Genomic DNA, 26,140 nt, shown 5'->3' on the forward strand with positions numbered 1-26,140 from the left:
TCGGGGTGGGGGGGGAAATCGATCGACAGGGAGTTAAGGGTCAAAGAGGAGACAGAGTTCAAGGACCTAAAGGTATGCCTGGAATACATGGTCAACCTGGGATGCCTGGAAGAATGGGAGAAGTCGGTATTCCAGGTACGATTATCATTTCATCTTGACAACTAAGTACGATGTAATGTATATGTTCCATCCATCGGTTTAAATATTTTATATTTTTACGCGTCAATTTCATTGTTTCCACGTATTCGATATTGTTTTTCGTAGATAGAAATCGAAATAAAAATTCGCAAATATTATAGTGAGACGAATAAACACAGATTATAAATATGTTGTTAAAGCGTTGTAAAAATACATTGCTTATATGTTTTTAATTGAAACAATCATTAATATTGAGAATTGTATATATTCGTTGTTTCTCGGGTTTCTCGAATCTTTCGAGAAATGGCGGTTTCTCTAAAATCGTGTCAAAATTGGAAAGAACTGCTGTTCGGAGAATCGATGATGTTTCTCGTGCATTTTACAAATTAATCGACGTAATGGTTGCAAATAGTTGAAAATCCTGATTGTTTTTTAAATGTATATACTTGCAGGACCTGACGGGGCACCTGGATTTGACGGAATGAAAGGTCTGAAAGGAGAAATCGGTTTTATGGGGCGCAGAGGTGACGACGGTGACATTGGACCACCGGGTTATTTAGGAAGAGACGGTATACTGGGTCTGCCGGGACCACCTGGACCGGACGGAGACGTCGGTGAAATCGGTGAACCTGGCTCTCGTGGTTGGCCTGGTCTGGAAGGGTTATCCGGGCCAGCAGGAGCTAAAGGGGAACAAGGAGATCCTGGGCCGGTTGGTGTTCCAGGGATCGTGGGATTACCCGGACCGAAAGGTATCTCTGGAGATCCTGGACCGGTCGGTTTGGACGGACTTCCGGGTGAAAATGCGTTTAGCGGTCCGCAAGGCGACATAGGGGAGCCTGGTTTTATGGGAGAAGTTGGAGCTCCTGGATTGCCCGGTATAGATGGACGGCCTGGTCTACCTGGTGAACCAGGTTTGGCTACCGATGGTTTCAACGGTTTACGAGGAGAAAAGGGTGAAGCTGGTATTAACGGGTTCAATGGATTGCCGGGACCAAAAGTAAATGGATAATAATTCTTCTTCGATTAATCGTGCATATTATGTTTCATCATTTCGATTGTGTTTCATGTAGGGAGAGATAGGTGATATGGGCCTAGATGGCCTCAAGGGAGCAAGAGGAGATTGGGGGTTAAAGGGAAGGCCTGGAATACCTGGTGCTCCCGGTTTACACGGTGTAAAGGGTGAACGAGGTCCGATAGGGCCGCCCGGTATCGAGGGACCTAAAGGTAAAAGGGGATTGGATGGTGATCCAGCTCGAATGGGTCTACCGGGTGAGTCTTGCTTCGAAGAGATTGTTGTTTTGAATTATGTGTATCGCCTTGCTTGTGTATCTGTCATATAAGCTAAATGTAACACGTATCTGGAAAAAATGGAAGTAGAGGAAACGAATTGTATAAATTTTATTCAGGAATGCCTGGTGATCAAGGTTATAGAGGATCGCCCGGTTTAATGGGTGCACCAGGACCTAAAGGATATGTCGGAGAGCCTGGTTTGCCATCGTACGGTGAGGCAGAAGCGGGTGATTTTGGAATGCCTGGACTCGATGGTTTACCAGGCGAAAAAGGAGAACGGGGTGAACAAGGTTTCGTTGGATTACCTGGAAGAAAAGTACGCGAATAAATATTAATCGTACAATATTGATTGATTTGTCGTATTATTTTAAACACTCGCGGCTTATTATTAATTTCAATAAAAATTCATTAAAAAAAAAAAAAAAAAAAAGAAAAAACTAATATACTAAGTAGCGGTGAATAAAAAATAAATAAATAACACGAAATATACGTGTAAACAATTCAGGGTATGAAAGGTAGCGTTGGATACCGTGGACCTGATGGATTTCCGGGTGTACCAGGTTTCCCAGGTCTTCCTGGTGATGAAGGACCTCCAGGTTTTCCAGGTGAATACAAATTTCCATACAAATTTAAATAAAACATTCTAATCAAGAGTGAATATCTGAATAATATGAATATGAATGGTTTTCTTCTTAATTTAGGAATACCTGGCCAATTCGCTGAAGCAGGTGAAGATGGACGTCCTGGAATGGATGGAATACCCGGTACTCCAGGAATGCCAGGTCAAAAAGGTGCTCCCGGAGAATATGGACCTAATGGCCCTATAGGGATTACGGGAGACGTTGGTTTCAGTATTCGTGGTCCGAAAGGACTTCCAGGAGACATAGGTTGATATTATATATTATACTCGATCGACATCTCTATATCTCTATATTTTCCTGAATAAAAAGAAACGACATTTTGTAATTGGGATGGATTTTCATCTTGACGCTCTTTCCAGGTCCACGCGGTTTCGATGGTTATCCAGGAGCTCCAGGTTTGCAAGGATTGCCAAGTTTGCCTGGATTACCAGGACCAAAAGGTTATCCAGGGGAGCCTGGATTACTTGGTATATCCATAAAAGGAGAACCAGGAGAGCGAGGATTGGATGGATTCGATGGTAGGCCGGGAGCAAAAGGAATAAGAGGTGATTCGGGCCTTTCTGGATTCGTAGGATTGCCTGGACTGAAGGGAGAATCCGGTGACGTAGGAGAACCTGGTCTAATTGGACTTCCCGGACCTCCAGGACCTAATGTTGGTTGCGTCGATTATATTATATCGTTTTTTTTTTTTTTTCTTATTTTGAAAGAAAGTTACGCAGAGTTGTTAATTATGATTGATACAAATTTAGAAAAGAAAAAAGAAAAAAGAAAAAAAAAGAAAATTTATTACGAAATACTTTACAGGGACCGAAAGGTGATCGTGGTATAAATCCCTTCTCACCATTCCCAAGAAAAGGTTTACCTGGAGATACAGGACCATCAGGATTACCAGGTACAATGATAAGACAGAATTTAAAAATAATATAATTACGATCGTGATTGATTAAATGACCAAAAATATCTACGGATAGGTTTTCCGGGGCTTCCTGGAATGTTAGGCGAACCAGGAGAAGATGGATTACCTGGAAGGGAAGGAGAACCTGGAATAATAGGTCCACCGGGTCTTCCAGGACCAGAAGGTGTGGAAGGCCCTGCTGGTTATCCTGGCCCGCCTGGTGTGATTGGACGACAAGGACCTCCAGGCAAGAAAAAAATACAAATTATTGAACTATCGTACTTATTGTATAGCTATTACGCGTTGAAACCATAAAAATTGATTGATTAAATGTTGATTGTTTCACAGGATCTCCTGGAGTACCAGGAAATCCAGCACCACCGGCACCAGGACCTCGAAACAGAGGCTTCTACTTTGCTCGACACTCGCAATCCGAGATGATACCGTTATGTCCACCGAACACGGTCAAACTTTGGGACGGTTTCTCGTTGTTGCATGTAAGAGCCAATGGAAAATCTCACGGACAAGATCTTGGTAAGATCAAGTGTTTGGAAAATTGCTAAATTTTTTTCCAATCTTTTTCTAATCAATCTTTCGTTAGATATTAATATTTTAAGTTTATTCGAAATGAAAAACGATATAGAATTATCCGATTTTCAATCGCATTTTTTTTTTTTTTTTTTTTTTTTAGGTACGGCCGGAAGTTGCGTCGTAAAATTCAATACTATGCCTTTCACGTTCTGCAACTTGAACAATCAATGCAACTACGCAGACAGAGAAGAGTTCAGCTACTGGCTGAGCACGACGGAACCCATGCCTATGTCTATGGCTCCAATACCAGCACCTCAAGTTGGCAGATACATCTCTAGATGTTCGGTTTGCGAGGCCCCAACCCGGGCAATCGCGGTTCACAGTCAAACTATGGCTATACCACAGTGTCCAGGTGGTTGGGAAGAGCTTTGGATCGGATATAGTTTCCTCATGGTAAATATATCCGTCATTCCTTGCTATTAATAACAATCGCATTTATGTATATTGTCATCAGTCGCACAAATGTTTCCAATCCAAAGCTAAATTTGTCATTTTTTCAAACAGCAAATTTTCAAATTATTACCGTATTATCATTGTATATACTCAAATAATAAGTTGTCAAAATAGCATGATCAAAAAGAAACATCAATGTAAAACGAAAATTTTACAGCATCGAGACGTGGGCAATGGCGGAGGTGGCCAATCTCTAGTTTCTCCCGGCTCTTGTTTGGAAGAATTTCGCATCAGGCTGTTCATCGAGTGCCGTAGCAAAGGCACGTGCAACTATTTTTCCACTGCCACTACCTTCTGGTTAACCACCATCAAAGATTACGAGATGTTCCGTAAACCGATTCCACAAACATTGAAGACAGATCACACATCGCGAGTAAGTCGTTGCGTTGTCTGTCTTCGACGTCGCGTAACGGAGGACGTGAAATCGTTAAAGCCAATCATATCGAACGGGCAAAGAGAGCAAGTGGGCAATATTCGGTATTTGCCACATTCTCGGCCTGTCGTTCATTATCCGGACTATCAATACCAGAAAAAACCACCGATAGGAAGAACGAGAGGACCGAACAGGCGCGTTCCGTATCATTATCGAAAGAAAGGTGGCAGATTACGTAAACCGGAACGAACAACGGAGCCACCGGAAGCGGCTTAAACGATGTTCGATGCGACGAGTAGCTATAACTATGCGTAGAAGTGTGCGAATCCGTGTATATATTCATATATGTATATATACATATATAACGAAATATTCTCGAAGTATGCTAGTTTAAGCTCTATTCCGTGTGGCGATAACGAAGGAACGTAAAGCACCAGGATACGGTCACTTGCCGTTTTTAATGCCAAAAATAAATACGATAACAAGGACGAAATGTCCATCGTTAAAACTGCCAATAGATAGCGCTCTATTGCGCGATAGACAATAGAAGCGCAGATCGTGTTGAATTAATTGATTAATGATTCAGTATATCATACGTATCGCTATTTTTATTGTGTAACGACTTGTAATTGCATTGAGCCGAATAAAAGTGTTTTATTCAACAAAAGATATCGAATGGAATGGAAACCATGATGGAACGAGCACGACAATTTTCACGTGAATAATTTCTGCGAATATGTTTTTTTTAATATCTCTTCTTTTTTTTTTTGAAAAGTAAAAAATAAAATAAAAATAAATTGCTTCTAGATTAATATTCTTTGATTCTATCAAGAAAACTAATAATCGGAATCAATGATGATAGACGCATACTTGCCATGAAAACATTATCATCGAATCTCTATTTAAAAGTCATATAAGTATAGAATGAATTAACAATTATCATACATAACGTCATATAATACTTGATAATGCATATTCTTTGCAATTTTAAAAAATGGTAAAGAATAATTATAACGAAGGAAACTGTTGCGTGCAATGGTAAGATTATTATAATTTTATATTTATATTATTATGTATCGTTATTTTAAGTAATAGAATATATGAATTAATTATCGAGTTGGTTTATTTTTAATCAAACCGAAAATTTTTCAAAGTTTCAGATAATAATGGATGGTGTATTCGTAAAAGGATAATCACGGTTATCACTGAACGTGACACCGAAAAAAAAATAAAGCATATGAAAACTAATTACATTTTAATAGTCGAATCCACGCGGACCAGGCGCGAATTTTCCAAAATAAACGTACACGTGAAAGATCGAGATATTATATTTATATTTATAAAATTATTCATCATTAGAAAGCACATATGATCTATCTATATGACGTAATTCACTACGCACACACGCGTACAAGCGTGCCTACGAGCGCACGCACGCACAAAGAGAAAAAACACGCGGAGCCGCACGCACACCATGAAATACACACATTCATATCTTGTCGCGCACACAGGCATAAGCACACACGTACACACACGCGCGGGCATACATACACATGTATGTGGGGCGCGCGTGCGCACCACACACGCACACAAAATAATCGCTGTGTGAACGGCGACGCGCGATTTAACGAAACGAGTATACATGTCTATGTATGCACGTGTACATATTCAGAGTACCTCACGAATGTGTTTTACAGGGTTTCGTATCTTTTTTTTTCTTTTCTTCTTTTTTTTTTTTTTTTTTTTTATATATATATATATATATGTGTGTGTGTGTGTATGTGTATACATATATATATATATCGTTTTGTTCATATTTTATTTTACGCAACTCTTTGTAACTGCTCGAATAATTGGAAGAAAGTGCAACAGAGATGAGCAGGCCAGTATCATCACAGTTATTATACCGCAGTACGTTACTCGAGAAAATATCATCTTCATCTTTCAAAATCTTATTTTATTCTTTTATTCGTTCCTACATATACATTGTCATCTTCCTCCTCCCCTTTCTACGATCGGTCGATTAAATAATAATACGTACGTACGTTTTATCTTTCGTTCAACTACCTTATTTTCTTTTTTCAATCATCGTATCGATTATTAATTATTAATATGACATAAATATATTTTTAAGAACGTTCTCATCTCTTTCGTTAATAAGATTATTACGCAATTAAAAAAACGCTCGATAAAATTGCATCTAAAAAAAGAAAAAAAATAGAAGAAAAATAGATTTCACGTCTAACGAAAAGACCACTTTATTAAAAAAAAAAAAAAAATCGCGTTAAACTCGATTTCAACAATCTCCCCTCTCACTTACGATGTCACGTTTCTACGAATACGTGACATATAAAATCAAAGCTACGAAAAAAAGGGAAGATAGGAAAAAATAAAGAAGCAAAGGTAAAAAAAAAAAAAAAAAAAAGAATGGAGAAAATAATAAGAGAAATAATAAGTCGACAAATGATTTGGATAAAAAAAAAAATATACATACATATATCGCGTTAAAAATATCTACGGCTAAGGGACATTGTCCGCATATTGAAAAGGAGAAAGGAAAAAAAAAAAAAATCTAACATATTCTGGCGCGGACTTCCGGTCGCGATGGTGTAGCGATTTCCGTTGGAAACGGAATACGCTACCACGAATTCGCGCGTATCTACCTTGTGGCAATTTCTTCCAACTTCTTTCGTCGTATTTTTTTTTATGTTTATCATCTTTCTTTTTTACATTTTTTACTCTCTCTCTCTCTCTCTTTCTTTTTTTTTTAATTCTTTCTCTTCGTTTAATTATCGGTGAACATCCTGGAAAAATAAGACACTTGCGTGAGATTTCTTTCATATGCATGTATAATATACATATATACACACCGATTTCTCTTGTGTCGCGCGGCGTGTGTATATATATATACAATAAACGTGAATTTCATATATATATATATATATATATTTTTATATATATATATATATATGTATGTATATATAAAATTATATATATAATCATATATATATATATATATATATATATATATATATACAATTATATATATAATTATATATGTATATACATATATTTCATTTTTATTTTCTTTTGTATCTTTTTTGTTTCTCTTATCTTTTTTTTTTCAATTACATTTTGTTTTTTTCTTTTTTCTTTTTTCTTTTTTTTATCATTATACAATTACAATCAATGTAACAACGGATGTCATCGAGAAGTAATTTTAGTGTGCATTTCTAAAGACTCAAAAGAGAATTACCGAGCTATGCAAAATAGAAGGATCGATCTCCATTATTTATTTTTTGTATCATTTTCTTCACACGTATACATATATAAATATACGCAAATTTATATACCGATTATATATAAATAATCGAACGAATCATATGTATATATAACACGATATATAAATCCTTATACATATATATACATATATACATATAAATTTTTATAATATATATATTATATATATATATATATGTATGTATATATATGTACATATAAAGGTACTCTTACTATTGAATAGAAATATGCATATTCCAAATGTTCAATAATATCAATATCGATATAATAATAATTATTATTTCAATAATAATAATAATAATAATAATAATAATAATAATAATAATAATAATAATAATAATAATAAAATAATAATAATAATAATAATAATAAAATAATAATAATAATTCTTAATATTATAATAATATAGTAATTGCAACAAGAATATTGGTAATAGTGATAATGATGTCAATAATAATTATAATAATAATAATAATAATAATAATAATAATAATAATAATAATAATAATAATAATAATAATAAAAATAAAAATAATAATAATAATAAAAATAATAAAATAAAATAATTATTATAATAATAATAGTTATAATCATATTAACAACAACAAGTATTCTTTGTCACATTTTGGTTGCAGATTCTTACAATCACAAATATATTATTCATAAATGTAATAGTCAAAAAGGATCGTTAAATTAAGAGAATACGTGAAATAGTGCTCTATTTGTTTTCTTTCTTTTTTTTCCTCTTTATCTTCATCTTCATTTTCATCATTCTCTTGTGTACAATAATTAAACCTATAAATAGTTCTATGTTCAAACAGCCAATGGTATAATAAAGTATACCTTTGAGGTACCTACGTAGTTTCTTCAAGTGATACCAAATACAATACTGACGACAATGCGTAGCAACCCTGAACGTAAGAGTTACACAGCCGTCAATCCATCGTGTCGGTATTATATTTTTATATTTTTATATTTTTATATTTTTATATTTTTATATTTATATATTTATATATTTATACTCAAATATCATTCGAAGCTAAGATTTCCCGAAAAAGGCTTTTTTCTTTTATATATATATATATATATACATACATACTCATATATATATGTTTTATATATATAAATATATAAATATATATATATATATATATATAATTATCGTGCTCTCCGCGTCCTTGTGTTCCTATTTTCATCGAATCGCGAAATCAATGTTTCAAACTCTTTTCTTGAATTTCCGATCCATTGATCGTATCTCGATCGTTCATCAAAATATCATCATAGATTCACACAGTCTTCTCGATTAATCCCTCGCGCAAAATACAGATTATTCATCTCAACGAGATCGAGAATAAGCTAATACATTCACCGAAAAAATCTCGACACAGCCAAACGGGAAACGAGAAACTTTTGGTCCTTCGAGTTCGAATGAGATTAAATATCGATGTATCGCTCGATATTTCCGTGACGTGTTGTTTCGCGATTTTGAACAATACCAAGGCAAAAAGGGGACGGAAAGCACGATGCGTTTATCTAGCTTCTTTAATTTCTTTTAATTCGTCTTTCAACATTGTATTTGGTGATACGTATCTGAATACTGACTTCGTGTGTTGCAACGCTTACATATAATACAATTAGTATCCATTACGTATAAGGTGTATATGCATGTATGTACGATCGATATTTTTTTTTTTCTCCCATTTATATTTTCTTCTTTGCTACGATCCTCCATTCCTGTTTTCGTTCTTCCTGTCTCTGTTTTCTGGTCTCGAATTTAAACGTATATTATATAGATCCCTTTACCGTGCAGAATGTTGGCCGGCAGTCACTCGGACAACAGTTTTTGTAGCAGGGACGATTGATTCACTTTTGGATCACCTCGAGCCACTTCCTCCATAGAAGTCTGAAAAATTAATTTCGTTCTGTTACTCGATATATTTCATCTTACGAGATTTTCTAATAAGAGATTTAAGATAGTGGCAATCAGTTTTATTTTTTGTTTTTTATTTCGTTTTCTCTTTTTTTTTTTCTAATTGTCATTTAATTCAAAATGTAGAAAAAATTGAACAGAATATTGCGCGATAGGAATTACGATGAATGATATCGTACGAAATTATATGAGTTGCGTATATATTTATTGCAATAATTCAACTCGTTTTGTGCACTCGGGATACGATATCAATTATTATTCTGTGCTGCTTTTGATTTCACGATATTACGTTGTGTTGCGAAACATTTTTTTAACAATACACCAAAGAGTAAATATTTTTTGACATATGTAAGAAATGGATATAAATAATAAATATAAAGTATAAATGATTTCCAAAAAAAAAAAAAAAAAAAAAAAAAAAAAAGATTTTTAAAATCGATTACAGATGAAATGTAAAACCGATGTTAAATCAATATAAGAAATAATAATAATAATAGATATTAATTTAGAACAAAAGATCGCGTTAAATAATCCGTCCATGAGTATCCACATTTTGAATATTTATAAAATACGTGACTCAAAACTAATGCGTTTCTGTTTAATGTGTTTGCGAGTATTCAAAAAATCGTATAATCGAATAAAATAAAAAATTCTTTCGAATTTTTTAAATATATTCTTTCTAATCATAATCATTTAATCGAGTTAAAAACTTTAATCGATTAATTCTCAATAATATCGCATTGACTCTTCTTTTTTTTTTTTTTTTTTTTTTTCCTTTTTCAAATCACGAATTCGATCGAAATACATTTTCGAATACTCACGCCTCAACTTATATTTTCTTCTGCACAAAAAGCACAAAATAAACGGCAAAAAAAAAATCTTGAAAAATTTGTTGGAATTCAAATCGATCGATATCGTTTTTTGATAGAATGCTTCTGCGGAGACGAACGCAAAGTCAAAACTCAAAAAAAAAAACTGTACTAAAGCCACATATGTTCGCTAACATTCAAAGTTCCAATGCACACCAAAGGCCGCTAATCTAATAACGTTGAAAAAAGAAATAAAATAAAATAAAATAAAATAAAAAATGGGCAAGAAAGAAAGATTCGTTACAGCCGTCCGCGAATTAAAAGTATTAAGTGATAAAGAATATTAATATAGAGAATTCCATTGAGATAAAGAGAATTTAATTAAAAAAAAAAAAAAAAAAAAAAAAAGAATGAATATTCGCGAATGGCCTTCAAAGGCTGCTGTTTCTTCTCTCACTTTTCGTGAAACTTAATGTAACAATAGTTCTGCCTCATGCAACGGGAGCAATCAGCATACGATAGAAAAATAGTAATAAGGAGCTACGCGCTTAGATGTCCATTTGGCTCACTGTGAAAAAGCATTACAATACTAAATGTACGTTACACGATACAACAATGGCAGTGTGATTAATATTGATTACTTCGAATGAGCTTAAGCTTATACGGCACCATCACCCTGTAGAAATGTAGAGGAAACAACGTGTCTCCGCACCAATCATATTTATGCTTTTGAAATATCAACGAACAAATAACTAGACGCTCACTTTTTTTTTTTCGTTTTCTAATTTATTAACTAAAATATAGCAGCTTTAAAGAAAAAAAAAAGTATCATATCGGGCATATAAATACAATGCAGCAAATATCTCTTTTTTTCTTTTTTTAAATATATTAATTTTTAAACACCTATACGATTTTTTTTTTTTTGAAAACCCAAGAATTAAACTTTTTTTTCATATTTCGAATCGTTCCAGAATTTGTTCTTTTTTTTTTTTTTCTTTTTCCATCATCGAGAAGAATAATATCTAGAATTATTATAGAACGCGAACAATAAGACATATTATATTTACATGGTTACTTGCAGTTAATACAATATAGAAAAATAAATAAAATTAGTTTTATGCGTAAAATATGGCGGTAAATAGATCGTATGGAACGCATTTAATTAAAGAATTTCTAGTCATTTTTCGAGACTGTATCTCTGGTTTTGCAGCGATAATATTAGACTAACTGATACAGTTACATAAAAAGGCAAAATTGCATTTATTAATTTATAAGTTGCAACTGAGTGTAAAACTTGAATAAAATAAGCATATTTGTGACGTTATATCACGAAAATTCATCGAGAATCTTCGATTCTATTCCAAAAAAAATATTCCATTTCTATTAAAATATGATTGAGAAGAGAGATGTAATAATATGAAATTCCAATTTTTCTCCGATTAACGTTCAATAATTCATGCCTCGATTACTACTGCGGCTCTAAATACAAACGAAAAAGAAAAATATAGACAAAAATAAATAAAAAAAAAAAAAAAAAAAATAAGAGAAAAAGAATTATGAAACGCGAATAATCACGCTTACAACAAATCAAACAAACTGGCGGCTTTATCACACTTTTCTAACGTGTATTCTTTGTACGTGTACGGAAGGCTGATCAATCGTACCAAATTTTGTATCGACTTCTATATTCGCGAAAATATAGATTATACAGAGAACTTTCTCGTCGAAATTTAAAATATCTACTTGTATTCGATTAATTAAATCGTAGGGAAAAAACAACAATTAGAGAAAAGGAAGGCACATATTTGTCTCTAAAAGAAATATTATTTCTTTACCATACGATATTCTCACGATATACACGGATATTCTCATCGATAGCTCTACTAAACTTAAGTAAACGATTAAATAAATATAATAATAAAAGAGTGACGCATGCAAAAAGAGAGCGCTAAAATACCCCCTACAAGTTTTACGCTCAGTGCGTAGAGAGAGAGAGAGAGAGAGAGAGAGAGAAAAAAAGTACTCATTAAACATGTCGTGCACAATAAGTTTTGAAGCCAAGCGAAGAAGGGAAGACATAGCATACAAAATCAAAATGAAAATAAATTTGAAAAAAAAAAGAAAATAAATAAATAGATAAAAAAAAATTGTATATATAAAGAGAAAGAGAGATAAATAAATAAATAAATAAATAAGTATATATGTATATATAAATATATAATATATACGTATACGTATAAGTAATTGTCGGAAGGGTCTTACCCTGGAGGACGAGGGGGCACTTCCGGTACTCCCAATGGCCCAGCTCTTGGCAGGGCCATCGCTAACCACAGCCTCACCTAGTTAGGACATTGTAACAGTAGGCGTTACCACCAGTCATTTTATTAGAAGTAATTTGCATTTTCTTACAAGAAGCGGGCGTAATCGTGTTTGTGTGTCGGGCACACCTTTCAATCCTGTACACATATACGTAGTAGACACACAGATAGCTATTTTGTTCTCACGCACACGAGAGATAAAAAAGTTTTATAAAACGACCGATGTTTCAATCTTTTGATTCGATGTTTTTGATCCGCGAAAAAGGAATAACTTTTATCCGAAACTCTCGATAAAAAAAAAAAAAAAAGCAATTCTATTCTATTCGTTTATTGCTTAATCGATATAATTTGCTCATCCCTGCATCCATTTTCCTAATAAAATTTAATTCAACGATATAATTAATAATAATAATAATCAAATACATCGTTGTAAAGATTATTGTTTAGAGATTATTAGAGATTACTTGATTTTTCCAAAAAAAGTAAAAAAAAAAAAAAAAAAAAAAAAAAAAATTGAACGTATAAATAAAATTCGAAAATAATTTTTACTTAAATATATGCAGGATACCTGTAATACTTTTTCACAGTTTCCAACAATACACGCGTTATTTACAACGTGTAGAAATAAATATAATGAAAAATCGGTGAACATTGTGCAGCGGAACGAAATGAAACTAATCAATTTTTTTTGTTAGTATCGAGAAAAGTTAAGCGACGAGAATCGAGTTAAGGATCGAAAAATGAGTTCCTCCAAATAAAATAATCGAACTGATTCACGCGCACGCCGTTTCGATTATTGTATAACGAGCAAAAATTTCTAAGAAGAAAAAGAGATTAAGCGGGGAAATAATATCTTTTCCATTCCTTCTCGTCTCAGGCACACGAATTTCAAAAGGGAAAACGAATCTCCACTTTCGATCGACGTACCTGCAGAAGACATTTCAAACGTTAAACCGAGTGCTTCGAGATCATCTTGCGATACTTGTCCGGATAGATTGTTCTGAATGTTGTTAGGTATCCTTTGTTGCTGCTGTTGTTGCGTTCGCGCCCCGACGATCGCTCTTCTCAATTCTTGCCTTACAAATTCCGAAGTACTGCTAGCGTTTCCTGTCACAAAATCAAATAAAATTCGTTATATATTTTTAATACACATCGCGCGTAATACATCACGATCTTTATTTATATTTTATTTTATTTTATTCTTTCCATTTTTTTCTTAACTCTTTTTCTTTTTTTCTTTACTTTTTCTAATAAAAAAAAAAATCAATGATAACAATAAGCTAAGTAAAGAAATAGTTACTTATAGATCGTGTATTATCGTGCAAGCCATAACGTAAAAGTTAGTCCAAGGTATAGGATGAATGTTTTATTACAAAATGCGAATATATATATATATACAATATTGCGTTGACATAAGTTCGATAAAATGACTTATCCTGCAATTAATCGGTCTCTGGCCCATCCATTAATTTGGATATTTTATCACGATTTTCTACCACGAAATATTTCTTGATAGGAGAAGAGACAGGAAAAAGAAACAAAAAGAAAAAGTAAAAAAAGTAATTGACAAAAAATGAGACAAAATTTTGTTCTCAAGAAGAGCATCGTATAGAAGTTTCGATCTTCCTTTTTTTTCTTTCTTTTTTTTTTCTTTTTTTTTTTTTTTTTTTTTTTTTTTAATTTAACATTACACGTATAAGATGAACATTTAACGTAAATTGTGCTTAACGATACTTATTGCGTTTAGTAACGATGATTAATCACAAAAAGCACTGTACATGAAAATATGCGTCGTGGTTTGTTAGTAACGAATCTTAGTTTCGTCATTTAAAAACATACGTAACAATCCTGAGAACCATGGTTTATTTTTTTAATTATACGATACGGATGAACATTCAATGGAAATTGGAGAATGATCAAGATAACTAAGTGCTTTAAGTTTCCATTATATAGTTTTCATTTCGCGTGCAATTTGCCAAGTTCGTCGACAATATCGATATTTAATTTATAATAATTCTATTGACGATCGTTAGGACTTATTCTATAATTCTTTTGTAAAAAAAAAAAAAAAAGACAGTAAAATAAAAATAATAATTTAAAAAAATAGAAATTCATAATAAAAAATTTTACAAAATAGTTTATAAATAAATATAAAATCTTGTAAATTTTTTGTTTGCAAATTGTGGAATAAATAATATGGCAAAAAGCAAAAATCTGCTGATATGGATAAATATTAAAAAAAAAATAATAATAAAATAGAATAAAAGCAAAAAAAAAAAAAAAAAAAAAGAGAAATAATTGAGTGCACTAATCAAACTCCAATTATAAAATTACGCAACATATAACATGTATATGAATAATATAAACACATAAAAATAATTCACATGGATAAAAATCGTGAATGGATCGAAGATTGATGAGAAACCTAAAAATAGAAGAAAAACGAAGCGTGATGTAACAAGCATATAGTTGAAAATTATGAGTAATAATTCTTTTTAAGTCGATATTTTAAATTACATCGATATATGCGAAATTAATTTATATTTCGTTAAAAGACTGATGATTTTCGTAATAATTGATAAATATCTTTATAATTTTATCAATTCGATAAAATTCACCGTTTTTGATACTGTTTAATTAATTGTTGAATAAAGAAGAAAAAAGAAACATATTTTACATATTTAAAAATATCTATAAACAACATATCGATATATTTTTAATTTTACCAATATAAGAAATTCAATACGGTACGATATGGAGCAATATATTAGTTGTAACACAAATTTTATATACGTGGTGCAAGTGACAGTGACGCTAATTTACATGGTCCGGAAGTGCCGGAGGTAATCACTAAATAGTGCAAGTACGTTCTGAACCGGAAGTGGGCAAATGAATAATTTTATTCCTTCTTAAATAATATTGTTTTATAATAATGTTATAAAAATACGATATTTCTCCAAACAAATTAAGATCGATAAGTCAGTTTGCAAACTTCCGTTTCCATTCCACCTTAAACAGTACGGTGATTTTAACGCATACGGGTCACAAGAGAAATACCTAAAAAAGATATGATACAAAGGGCAATCTTTCCTACATGACTTATCTACTATGTCATTACATATAAGTACATCAGTGTCTACAATCACCATAGGAAAGTGTAATCTCTACATCGCTAAAAGAAGTAGAGTGCATAATCGAACATTACGGTTGTATCGTTGGAATTAGTGTGAGAAGGGGTATAACACCTGGTAAATGGGGGTGAATAATTTGTACTATGTTACAACATGATTTTTGAAAAATGTGGAGATGGATCGATCGTCTCTTCCAGAAGGACGAGACACGTTTCACAGAATGAACGAATGTTTCGAATAATTTAATAAAATTGTTCGCGTGGAACGATCCAATTATTTCGTAACCATTAGAGACACGTATGAATTATTATTCACAAAATGAAAGGATTTTACGATGAGAATGTGAAATTGTCGAAGTTAGTTCACAGTTCACAGTTAATGATAACCGTCTCTTCTTTTCTTTTAATCATTTTTAAAAAAAAATGATTCGAACACGTTACTCGTATAAATACTTAGTTTATTTTCATTATTATAATGTTAAAAAATATATTATATAACGCTTGAAAAATAATTTAAACCCATAAAAATGTAACGTATCTTTTAAACGAAAGAAAGAAGAACAACGGGGAGAAAAGTCGATATTCTTCGATTCGCAACTTTATACTATAATGTGAACGAAGAATCCATAGGTATAGTTACGACGATAGCCGATTCACGGAACTATGGACAAAAGCATCATGCAACATTTAAACGCTATTTCGATAGGAATTTGTCGTATGCTATTATATATTGGATTTTCCCTTAGACACGATAGAATTCGAAAAGAGAAATATAGTGATGATCCACTACTAAGATTAATGTTAAACAAAGCTCGAATTCGAGCGAGAAACACTTGGAAATAATGGAAATTGCAAGAAACGGAAGATTATACGTTCCTTCAACTTTCACAGGAACCATACGAATACGTGTTATTAAACGATAAAGATTCGAATAGCGTTCGAATAGCAGGAACGACGTATATATCCTTGATAATTAATAGATATATATTGTGCATCGATACACAAGAATGAATTCTCGTTTTTGAATTCGAGACGAAATGATTCGTGCGACTTTGATGACGAGAAACTCGACATAGAATTTGATTAGCCACGCGGCAAGCACCATTTCCCACTACGAGACGTAAAAGAGAAAATTTACAATGATAGAAGGGGAGGACATCGAGCGCATGAAAACAACATTGCAGCTGAGATGATGATTCAGATGATCGTCGTATTTACACTTGCTTAGGTGGATACATCGATGGATATACACATGATGAATGATGCGTGATCTTTTCCACGTATGAAAGGAGAAAGAGAAAGAGAGAGAGAGAGAGAGAGAGAGACAGAGAGAGAGAGAAAAAGAACGGTGTTGAACGGAATGAATATCTCATGCCATCGTAGCCTCGATCTCGTGACACGAGGGAGAGGGGGGGTACTTTAGATACAGAGAAGAAGGGCGTATACGGAAGGGGGTGTGATGATGACGAAGTGATGGTCACATGACATTAAGTGGTCATATGACTTACCACCCAATTGGTGATTGACAGGATTACCGGGAGGCAAAGGCCTGGCGTCCTGCGTGTCCCCAGGCCCTGACGAATATAGTGGAACAGTCGTCCGATCGTAACAGAACTGATTGTTCTGCATGTCAGCTGTGTTGATAGTATTGGCGGTGTGGTATATCATAGAAGAATGTTGTTGATTGGAGAAGTGTTGTTGGGTATTCGTTACGTTGTGTTGATTATGAGTCGGTGTTGCCGGGTTGCAACCCGAATGTGGATGACTAGGTGAAAGAAGGGGTTGTTCCTTACTCACTCCGCCGTAGTGCCGGGGCGAACCTACCCCACCTGCAACATCAAGCTTGTCTATCTTCTTCTGTTCCATCCATCTTATAGCAAAAAAACGTTATAACGTTTCTACCAAGTTTTCCTCCATGTTCCGCTTCGATCGAGATTCGATACGTATATAAAATTATGATACCCTTTGCTTCGATCATCGATGATTTAATAAGTTTCGTTTAAACGCTGATACGGATATCAAATCCTATTATTTTTTTTTTTTCTCTCTCCTAATACAATATAATACATTTTTTTCAGTTATATCTCGTAATTAATAATATAATAAATTATCGATTCTAAAAATCACTTAAACGGTATAATTTCTTTTTAAAAAAAAAAACTTGAAAAATAGTAAAGAAATTTAATCGAAGTAATATTTTGTTGAGAAAATATTATAAAAGTTATTGATTTAAAAAAAAAACGACTAATTCTATCTAATTTAAATATCGTTATATCTTTGAATATATAGGACAAAAATATACATAATTCGTATAATCGCTTGTATACTTACCTAGATTGGAAAAAATATTTGTTTAAATCACACCTTTCGTTCGTTCGTTCGTTCGTTCGTATATGCATATTTACTTATATAAATGCTTAAGATTAACCGCACTAATATAAAGTATATACATACGAATAACGACATCGACGCGATGATACGAAATCACAACGCGATCACTGTTTATGAACTTTTGAACGCTTTGTACGAAATACATAGAGATAAATTAAAATTAACATTTATAATTACACAAATATCTTACGCATTAAAAATTGTTTACAAACTCTTTAACGATTCAATTCGCAACTACTAATAGCATAATTTTACATTTTACAATCGCATTAAAAAAAAAAAAATATCATAACGATCGACAATATATAATTCGAAACGTAATAAATGTACTGCCTATAACAATGAGCGAAAAAAAGTCTCGATATAAATATTGGTAATATGCAATAATAATAGTGACGATAAAAAAATTTGAAACGGAATATCAATCTACCTGGCAATTGAGTCGTGGCCGAAGGTGTAGACGTGGTCCGTTGCAATCGATATTGGGCAGAAGGATTCGGAGCACCAGGGTTAGGGCCAGGTGGAAATTGGGTAGCGGTGGGAGATGTGGGTGGAGGGAAAGTTTCCGCCGGAAACGGAGATTGCCGAGCAGATGCCGGAGTCCCTGGTGACGGCATCGATCTCTGTTGTTGTTGCAATTGTTGCTGGGCGGTAGATTGTTGCTGCGTTCTCACCTGGTTAACGGTGAATAATCTCGGGGTATTACCATAGTTGCCCTTTATCATAAAACGTGAAAGAAATAAATTGAATATTCGTATCATTCGTAGTTTAATTGTAATTAATAGAAAAGAAAAAGAAAGAAAGAAAGAAAGAAAAAATTTTATTTTAAGAAACTAGGCATCGCTCTTTCGATTAAATAAAAATAAAACTTAAAAATACAAATGAAACTACGCAATAGGCATTTAGGACGCCTAGTCTAATTAAACGACTCTTGATACGTACTTGCGTCACACGTGGTGACAACGGTTGCGGATGCGAAAATGACAAAATACCAGCGGAAGAATGAGGCGAGAGTCGTGCTGCCGCAGACACTTGTTGACCACTGTTAAAATTACTGTTTACGATAGGGCTAAGGGGGGAGAAGAGATCGTTACATAAACAAAAAAAAAAAGCAATTACGTAATAATTGATCGAGTTTACTCACTGTTGTGGTAACGTTGAAGGATGAGAATAAGAATGTGCAAGTCGGTGACCGGAAGGCATTTGGACGGATCCCCCATAACCTGGAGACACTTGTGAATCTGGTACACTCGACCGCTGGAGAAACGATCGAACGAGACAGAAAATAAATAAAATTTTTCCTTTCTGTTCCTATATATTAATCGTAATTTTTACTTTAATAATGTAATTACCTGTAACGATACGTTTGGCGCAACAGTATTATTCAGAAGATTATCGATATTGTGAATGGTAGTAATTTGTTCCGGAGCTGTAGCATTGGAAGGAATGAGTAATTGCTGTTGCTGTTGTTGTTGCAGCAACCTCTGTTTCAATTGTTGTTGCTGTTGCTGCTGCTGTTGTATCAATTTCGTCCGTTGTTGTTGCAATTGTAATTGTTGCTGTTGCGTAAATTGAGCAGTCGTCTGCCTGATCCCCGGTTGCGTGTTAAACCTCATCCTCGGTTGTTGCTGATACATAGGAGGTGGCTGGTAACTATGACTCGTCGTTACGGGTGTGGTACCCAACTAGAATTACATCATATCATATGTAGATATTAATTATAACGATATAACTCGTCGTTACACAACACGCTGCAACAAGTACACTCGACTTGAAATTGAAATTATCGGAACGGTCGATGGTAAAAGTATATAAACGATTATTACGAGCGCGATATAATAAAAATATATACGCGGAGAAAGGGTATCGACTTACTGCGGTGGAATAAGCTGGAGGCGTGCTAGGAATTGTTATGGTGGAAGACGTTGGATTTACGGCAGTCTCGCATAACATCAACGACTTCTGTATCGCGTTTATCGCCATCGTCTCGTTCATCGCGTTGTTTTGCGGCGCTTCGGTTACATCTAGGAGATTTGCTATCGCAGACGAATCTATTGAATAAAAATTATCGTCTATAATGGTAATTACTTTCGCTGTCACGCGTAACATATTAACGCATAACTCCAAATACACTCCCCGCGAGTGTGTTAGCTTATCGCTGTATAAGCAAATATCTCGAGACGAAGAGACATCGATTAAAAAGAAAGAAGCGAAATCGCAAGGTTTATAATAATATTATTCGCCGTGACAGCGAAGGTATAGAGTTATGTACTTGGAATAATCAAAATGTGAAAAATGTGAAAAGACGAATATTAGATTAGATACGATTCGTGCTTTTAGCGACAATGACGTTCAATTCAATACCTGTAATAGCTTCGTCCGGAACGAACTCGATAACTTGATCTAAAATATCGGAAAGATCGGGATCCGACGACTGATTATCCCAAGTATTAAGATCCGTGCTCGTTTGACGATACTCTCCGCTGCTCGTAAATTCCGAATCCATTTGACCCATTTGAGGTCTTTGTTGCTGTAAAAAGGATGCAACGAACAACAATAATTATTTGTTTCATCGCGTATCCAATTATTTTTAGGATACACGATCATTATTACCTGACTTAGCATATGAGTGAGGTAGGTATTGGTTGTTTGACGATGAGGTAGTTGTCTCGACTGTGTTTGGAGCGGTGTTCGTGCAGAAGTTGCGGTTGTCGTAATCGTATTATTGCCACCGACCGACTGCATACTGCTACCTGTCCAAGGTTGCTGCTGCTGTTGCTGCTGTTGTTGTTGCTGCTGCTGCTGCTGCTGCTGTTGCTGTTGTTGCTGCTGCTGCTGCTGCTGTTGTTGTTGCTGCTGCTGCTGCTGCTGCTGTTGTTGCTGCGATTGAGACTGTGTTTGTGGCTGTGGCTGTTGCGATTTCAATCCTATGCGAACCAGCTTATCCTTAAATAACAAACGAGAAAATCGATTAATGGTTCGATTTTTTTTTTTTTTTTTTTTTTTTTTTTTCATTTTTGTTCATTTCTAGCTCTAGGAGACACCAATCGACCAACGTATTACGATATTATATTTACTTGTGGTGTTGCCGATATCACAGATGCAGGTATTGGCGGTATTGTGGTTGGCTGAGGAGGCTGCTTAGCCAACAACGAAGCTAACATTTTATTCCTCTCCCAGAGTTTGCTGGTCGCATTCGTAGACGTGCCGGAAGAAGAAACTTGATGAGACCCATCCATAGGTCGCTTCGCAGCTATGTTCAAGTCGCCATCTTCGCCGGGTCTCTTCTGACCAACCTGGCTGGAACTGTGCCCAATGTTGTCACCCGATTGAGACGGTGATGGCGTGGTGTTCCGAAAACCAAGATTTCGTAACAGAGAATCTTCTTCCCTTTGCGGCTTACACTGTTCGAATTCATGTCGTACAATTAATCGACGCGATAAGAATTCTTAACGTTCACAAACGTGTTTCAGGAGAAGAGGAAAAACATTTATCGAATTATTTTCACAGGGAGAGAAAATGTTGGAGTATGAAAAATACGATTACTCACGTGTTGTTCCTGTACTTTTCTCTCATCGTCTTGATCTTTCAAAAGTTGTTGCAACAGTTCGTTTCTCTTTTTCAAGCCAGCGCGAGCCTCCTCGTCCTCGTCGTCGTTCTTTTCGTTCAATAGCTTCACAACAAATAAATCGCATCGAGTGTAATTACAGAAAAAGATTGAAAATTTCATAGAAACGGATGGATGGATGGATGGATCGACGGATATCGGTCGATCGGTAAACAGAGGGAAGAAAGTTGGAAAAGCAAGGAAAGAGATGGACGCACACTCAGGGAAATATGAGAACGGCAATGATCGAGCGGTTTACCTGTAACAGCATATTATTTCCAAGCGACGATTTGGAATGGTCGATGCTCGGTTTGGGCATGTTGCTAGGGCTCGTGCGCACTTTGTTATTATGCTCCGGATGAAAATCGTCCTCATCTTGTTGATTCAACAAAATCTTTAATATCCTATGCTTGTTTTGGCTCTCGGTATCGTTACTCGTATTGTCCTGAGTTTCCTCACTAGCACTACCGCCCTTGGTCAACAAGTTTCTCAGTCTACCGGACTCGGTGGACACGACACTGTTCTGAGTTTCGACAACGGTCGCGGTAGTTTGGGCCGGTGCGGGCGCGACAGGCGGCGTGGAGGCGGGATTATTGGTCCTCGCGTTGTTTCCCTCGATGACGGATTGGTTGGCGGCGGGCGGGCAACCGGTCGCGGTGGTGCTCTTCCCCTCGTCCTGCCTCTTGGCCGTCAATCCGGGCGCCGGTCCGTTGGCACTAACACTACTACTAGCGGCGCTGTTCGTCAAGGAGGAGGTCGTCTCCTGAAGCGGACTGAGGGAGAAGGAATTACTGAAGGTGTGAGCGGCGTTGGCCGAGGTCGGGCTGAACGCGCGTAGGGGACTGCAGTGAGGCGCCACCGCCGAATTAGAGAAGGTCCCCTGGGGGCTCGGAGATGTCGGGGCTGGCTGGGAGGATGGTCGTGAATTCGGTGGCCCGCTCGCTCTCGACTCGGGCCTATCCGCCCACCCGCTGCTGCTGTCCAAGTCCCAGGTGGAACTGGGGAACAGCTCGAATTCCAAGTCCATGTTCCCCGAAAAGTGGTTGAACGGATTACTACTGGTGGTCAACGACGGCAGGGGGTTGCACGGCTCGGCCGCGCTAAACACTATCGAGTTCGAGGACGCCGCGCCGCCGGTGTGCGACGACGTGCCCGCCAACCCCCGGCTACCACTCATACCGCTCACTTGACCGTTCAGATGCGCCACCGCGGACATCAGCGGGCCACCCACGTTATTGTTATTGTTACCATTATTATTATTACTATTATTCGCACAACGGTTACTAGAGTGTCCGGAGCACACTTTGTTGTTGGAAAGCTGACCACCCTCGATAGGCGTTAAGTCATTGTCCCTATCATGGACAAGAGAAACAAAACAACACATGTATTTAACCAGTTAACCATATAAAATACTAATTTTTCTGTATTTAATAAAAAAAACACTAACACTAGATCTATATATATATATATATATATATACATATATATATATATAGCTGTACTACGTGCGTAACGACAAGTTTGCACGCCCGGTGAACAGTGCTCGGCCAAATGTATCTCACGATCTCTCTCGCATACGTATATATATATATATATATATATACGTATATGCGCGTGTGTTTATTGTTTTTTTTTTTTCAAGATTTTTCGAAACAACGATCAACCGATCAATGCTCGAATTGATTCAAGATCATATTATCATATCATTTTTGTGACAATTTCCAGCGAGAGAACGAGAATGGAAAAGTAAAAAATAAAAGATTAAAAAAAAAAAAAAAAAAGAAAAGAAAAGTAGAAATCGACGAGGAAGAGCGTGGAATATTGGTTAATATCGTTCGTGTCACGCGCACTGTTTACCGAGAAATTACTCAAGAGAGCATCATCAATCGAGAATCATCTTTGATATTCTGATATTGAAGTTGCATGAGCGATAAGTAAGACTCGCGATATTCTACGTCGATCATCGTAAATCTTACTTTCGCCGAGTACTCTTACTTAGCTCGAACGTTAGATGAGTTTCACACGAGTTTGAATGAAAATGCTATTTGGTATAAAAGAAAAAAAAGAAAAAAAAAAAAAAAAATTAGAAATTAATTTTTCTCGAATTTTAATCGAAGAAGAAGAATTTTCTTAAGCAGAAGAAACAAAGAGATGGTTGATTAATGATGAATATCTCGCAACCCATCGTTTTCCCGATGTTTAAATGTTAAACGAAACGTGCCACGAAATTCGTAAATCGGAAATATGAAAAGCTGCTTAAACTTACTCGACCGTAGCAACACCTGTAATCGTGAAATGACGATGCGACGACGGTGCAACCATCAATCGCTTTGCCATTCCCGATTCGACGATAATTCGATCGAAAGTGTTGCGATCGAAGCGAGGAAACAAACGTATCGCGAGAAAAGAGCGACAATGAGAGCGAATGACGAGATAACGAGATTTGCGTTCGTGTTATTCGTAACAATTATTAGCGGGCTGAATGTTAGAAAGCGATATATAGAAGCGATGTAAACCAAGATTGATAAAAAAAATTGATTGTAAAAAATTGTGAAAATCATCCAAAGTGGGGGAGGGAAAAATATCGTTTTCAATTTCAAGAGTGGCCAGATCTCCAACACCCGAGAAAAAACACCCGTGAAATCACGAAACATGCATAAATTTTTTAGCAAACCTAAAAAGGAAAGAAAAATTACAAAGAAAAATTTCCCGAATTCTTTCTTTTCGTTTTCTTTTTTTTTTGGGGTGGAGGGGGGGGAGAGGGGAGGATTGAAACGTACCGTATCAAATTCCGTGTAATTTTTTTTTTTCTTTTCATTTTTTTTTTTTTTTTTTTTTTTCTCTTCCTCCGTCTCTCTGCCTTCGAATATAGCTCGAGAAAGATTATCGAAGCGATTTAGTTAATAAGATAAACGCGGAGAAATTAGGCAAATAGAATGTATTATACAGGCGGAGACCTAAGAGAGCGGAAAGTCGATTAGGTAGAATATTTCGTGTAGATATAGTCACCCTTGTCCAATAGTGATCAAGCGATACGAAGGGGGAGGGGGGCGGGGGTAGGTACGTTAACTTAATTATCCAGCAGAACATCGACTATTCGAGCATATTTTAACGATATACTAATTATAATATAATAAGACGAACGATTTAATTATGTACGGAAAGTAACATCTTCGATCTTATTGGATATATAATTATCCACTAAATTTCCCCGATTTAACTATCTATTAATGATCTCGTAAACTGCACGATAATCGAGATTCTACTGGTTCATTCTTGTTATAATGTCCTCCTATAATCGTAATGTGCGTGTACGTGTACGTGTGTTAATAACTGTACAACTATTCTTAATTTCAACACACTGAATACCATAGCAGCTCGAGATACAAGAGATAAGATATTTAATCTTTCGTAATCGAAAACTATTTTAATTTCTATTTTCCATTTTAATTTCCTTCAAATTTTTCATCACAATTTATTCGAATAATACAATATATAACAATAATTCTGCTGGTTCGTCATATCCGTTTAATTTCACGTTGTATTATACTTTGGTAATCAATGTATCGAGACTTTTTCGATTTGATCTCAGATTAATAATAAGAAATGAATATTGGGATTGGAAAATTTGAAAAAAAAAAAATTGCTCGTCTCTGCTCGTCCGATCGAATATTATTATTTCGTAAATATTAAAACAAATTATTAATCTGAGAGTGATCTCTTTAATCTTGAGGATGGACGTTTATATTTCACGCTAACTCGATATCGTATAAAAAAAAAAAAAAAAAAGGAAAGTATAAAATCGTATAAAACTCACCCAATAATAGTATTGGTAGCCATAATGAAGTCGGTAACAAGTGTATTCATCACATTTGCTTTGAAAAGTTTTGACTTTGTTTGAATATTAAGGAACTTATCAGGACTAACGCGTAATCGGTATACACCACTGGTACTCTCACCGACTTGAAGCGTATCGTTCAAATGTGCTGTTAGCTTATTGAGATCATGAGGGTGGCACAAATCCTTTATCGCAGTGCCAATCAACTCCTGCAACAAAAACACGACGAACGAATAATTATAATCAAGGATCGTTTATTGGATCGGGGGAAGAGAAAAAAAAAAAAAAAAGAGAGAGACATTTTCATTTAAAGGAATGAACACGTTAACAAAGGGAGATGAGATTTGAAATATAATCGATCTACGATTTACGATCTAAATAGGATAGATCGATCCCGATCGTGTAAAATTAAGTAACGGGAGTACACGGGAATGGA

General features: G+C 35.1%; 2 protein-coding genes across 10 annotated transcripts in view; one reads left to right on the top strand and one right to left on the bottom strand.

Annotated features, from left to right (window-relative positions):
* Nucleotides 1-5,497, top strand: part of LOC100871597 (uncharacterized) — a 42,357-nt gene extending 36,860 nt beyond the window's left edge. The window contains exons 16-27 of the mRNA XM_086907031.1: nt 30-135; nt 591-1,135; nt 1,209-1,407; nt 1,545-1,744; nt 1,934-2,033; nt 2,130-2,315; nt 2,429-2,721; nt 2,874-2,961; nt 3,041-3,211; nt 3,313-3,498; nt 3,656-3,948; nt 4,166-5,497. Of these exons, the coding sequence (XP_086763157.1) occupies nt 30-135; nt 591-1,135; nt 1,209-1,407; nt 1,545-1,744; nt 1,934-2,033; nt 2,130-2,315; nt 2,429-2,721; nt 2,874-2,961; nt 3,041-3,211; nt 3,313-3,498; nt 3,656-3,948; nt 4,166-4,657 (2,859 nt within the window). The 3' untranslated portion in view covers nt 4,658-5,497. The remainder of the gene's footprint in view (nt 1-29; nt 136-590; nt 1,136-1,208; nt 1,408-1,544; nt 1,745-1,933; nt 2,034-2,129; nt 2,316-2,428; nt 2,722-2,873; nt 2,962-3,040; nt 3,212-3,312; nt 3,499-3,655; nt 3,949-4,165) is intronic.
* A 3,718-nt stretch (nt 5,498-9,215) lies between these two features.
* LOC100871719 (uncharacterized) overlaps nt 9,216-26,140 on the bottom strand; it is a 92,958-nt gene continuing 76,033 nt past the window's right edge. For 5 of the 9 annotated variants that reach the window (XM_086907041.1, XM_086907042.1, XM_086907047.1 and 2 more), the window contains 15 exons: nt 25,684-25,913; nt 22,126-23,218; nt 21,810-21,932; nt 21,337-21,663; nt 20,873-21,205; nt 20,624-20,789; nt 20,135-20,310; nt 19,612-19,944; nt 19,404-19,516; nt 19,202-19,328; nt 18,690-18,975; nt 17,377-17,697; nt 13,666-13,845; nt 12,683-12,759; nt 9,216-9,584 (listed from right to left, as the gene is read on the bottom strand). In XM_086907041.1, coding sequence (XP_086763167.1) covers nt 9,507-9,584; nt 12,683-12,759; nt 13,666-13,845; nt 17,377-17,697; nt 18,690-18,975; nt 19,202-19,328; nt 19,404-19,516; nt 19,612-19,944; nt 20,135-20,310; nt 20,624-20,789; nt 20,873-21,205; nt 21,337-21,663; nt 21,810-21,932; nt 22,126-23,218; nt 25,684-25,913 — 3,963 coding nt within the window. In that variant the 3' untranslated portion in view covers nt 9,216-9,506. The remainder of the gene's footprint in view (nt 9,585-12,682; nt 12,760-13,665; nt 13,846-17,376; nt 17,698-18,689; nt 18,976-19,201; nt 19,329-19,403; nt 19,517-19,611; nt 19,945-20,134; nt 20,311-20,623; nt 20,790-20,872; nt 21,206-21,336; nt 21,664-21,809; nt 21,933-22,125; nt 23,219-25,683; nt 25,914-26,140) is intronic. The other 4 variants (XM_086907039.1, XM_086907046.1, XM_086907045.1 and 1 more) reach the window with 4 other exon arrangements.

Source organism: Apis florea, unplaced genomic scaffold (assembly GCF_048593485.1).
Source record: "Apis florea isolate Af1SG1 unplaced genomic scaffold, ASM4859348v1 contig_24_pilon, whole genome shotgun sequence".
In the NCBI taxonomy this organism is placed as follows: domain Eukaryota; kingdom Metazoa; phylum Arthropoda; class Insecta; order Hymenoptera; family Apidae; genus Apis; species Apis florea.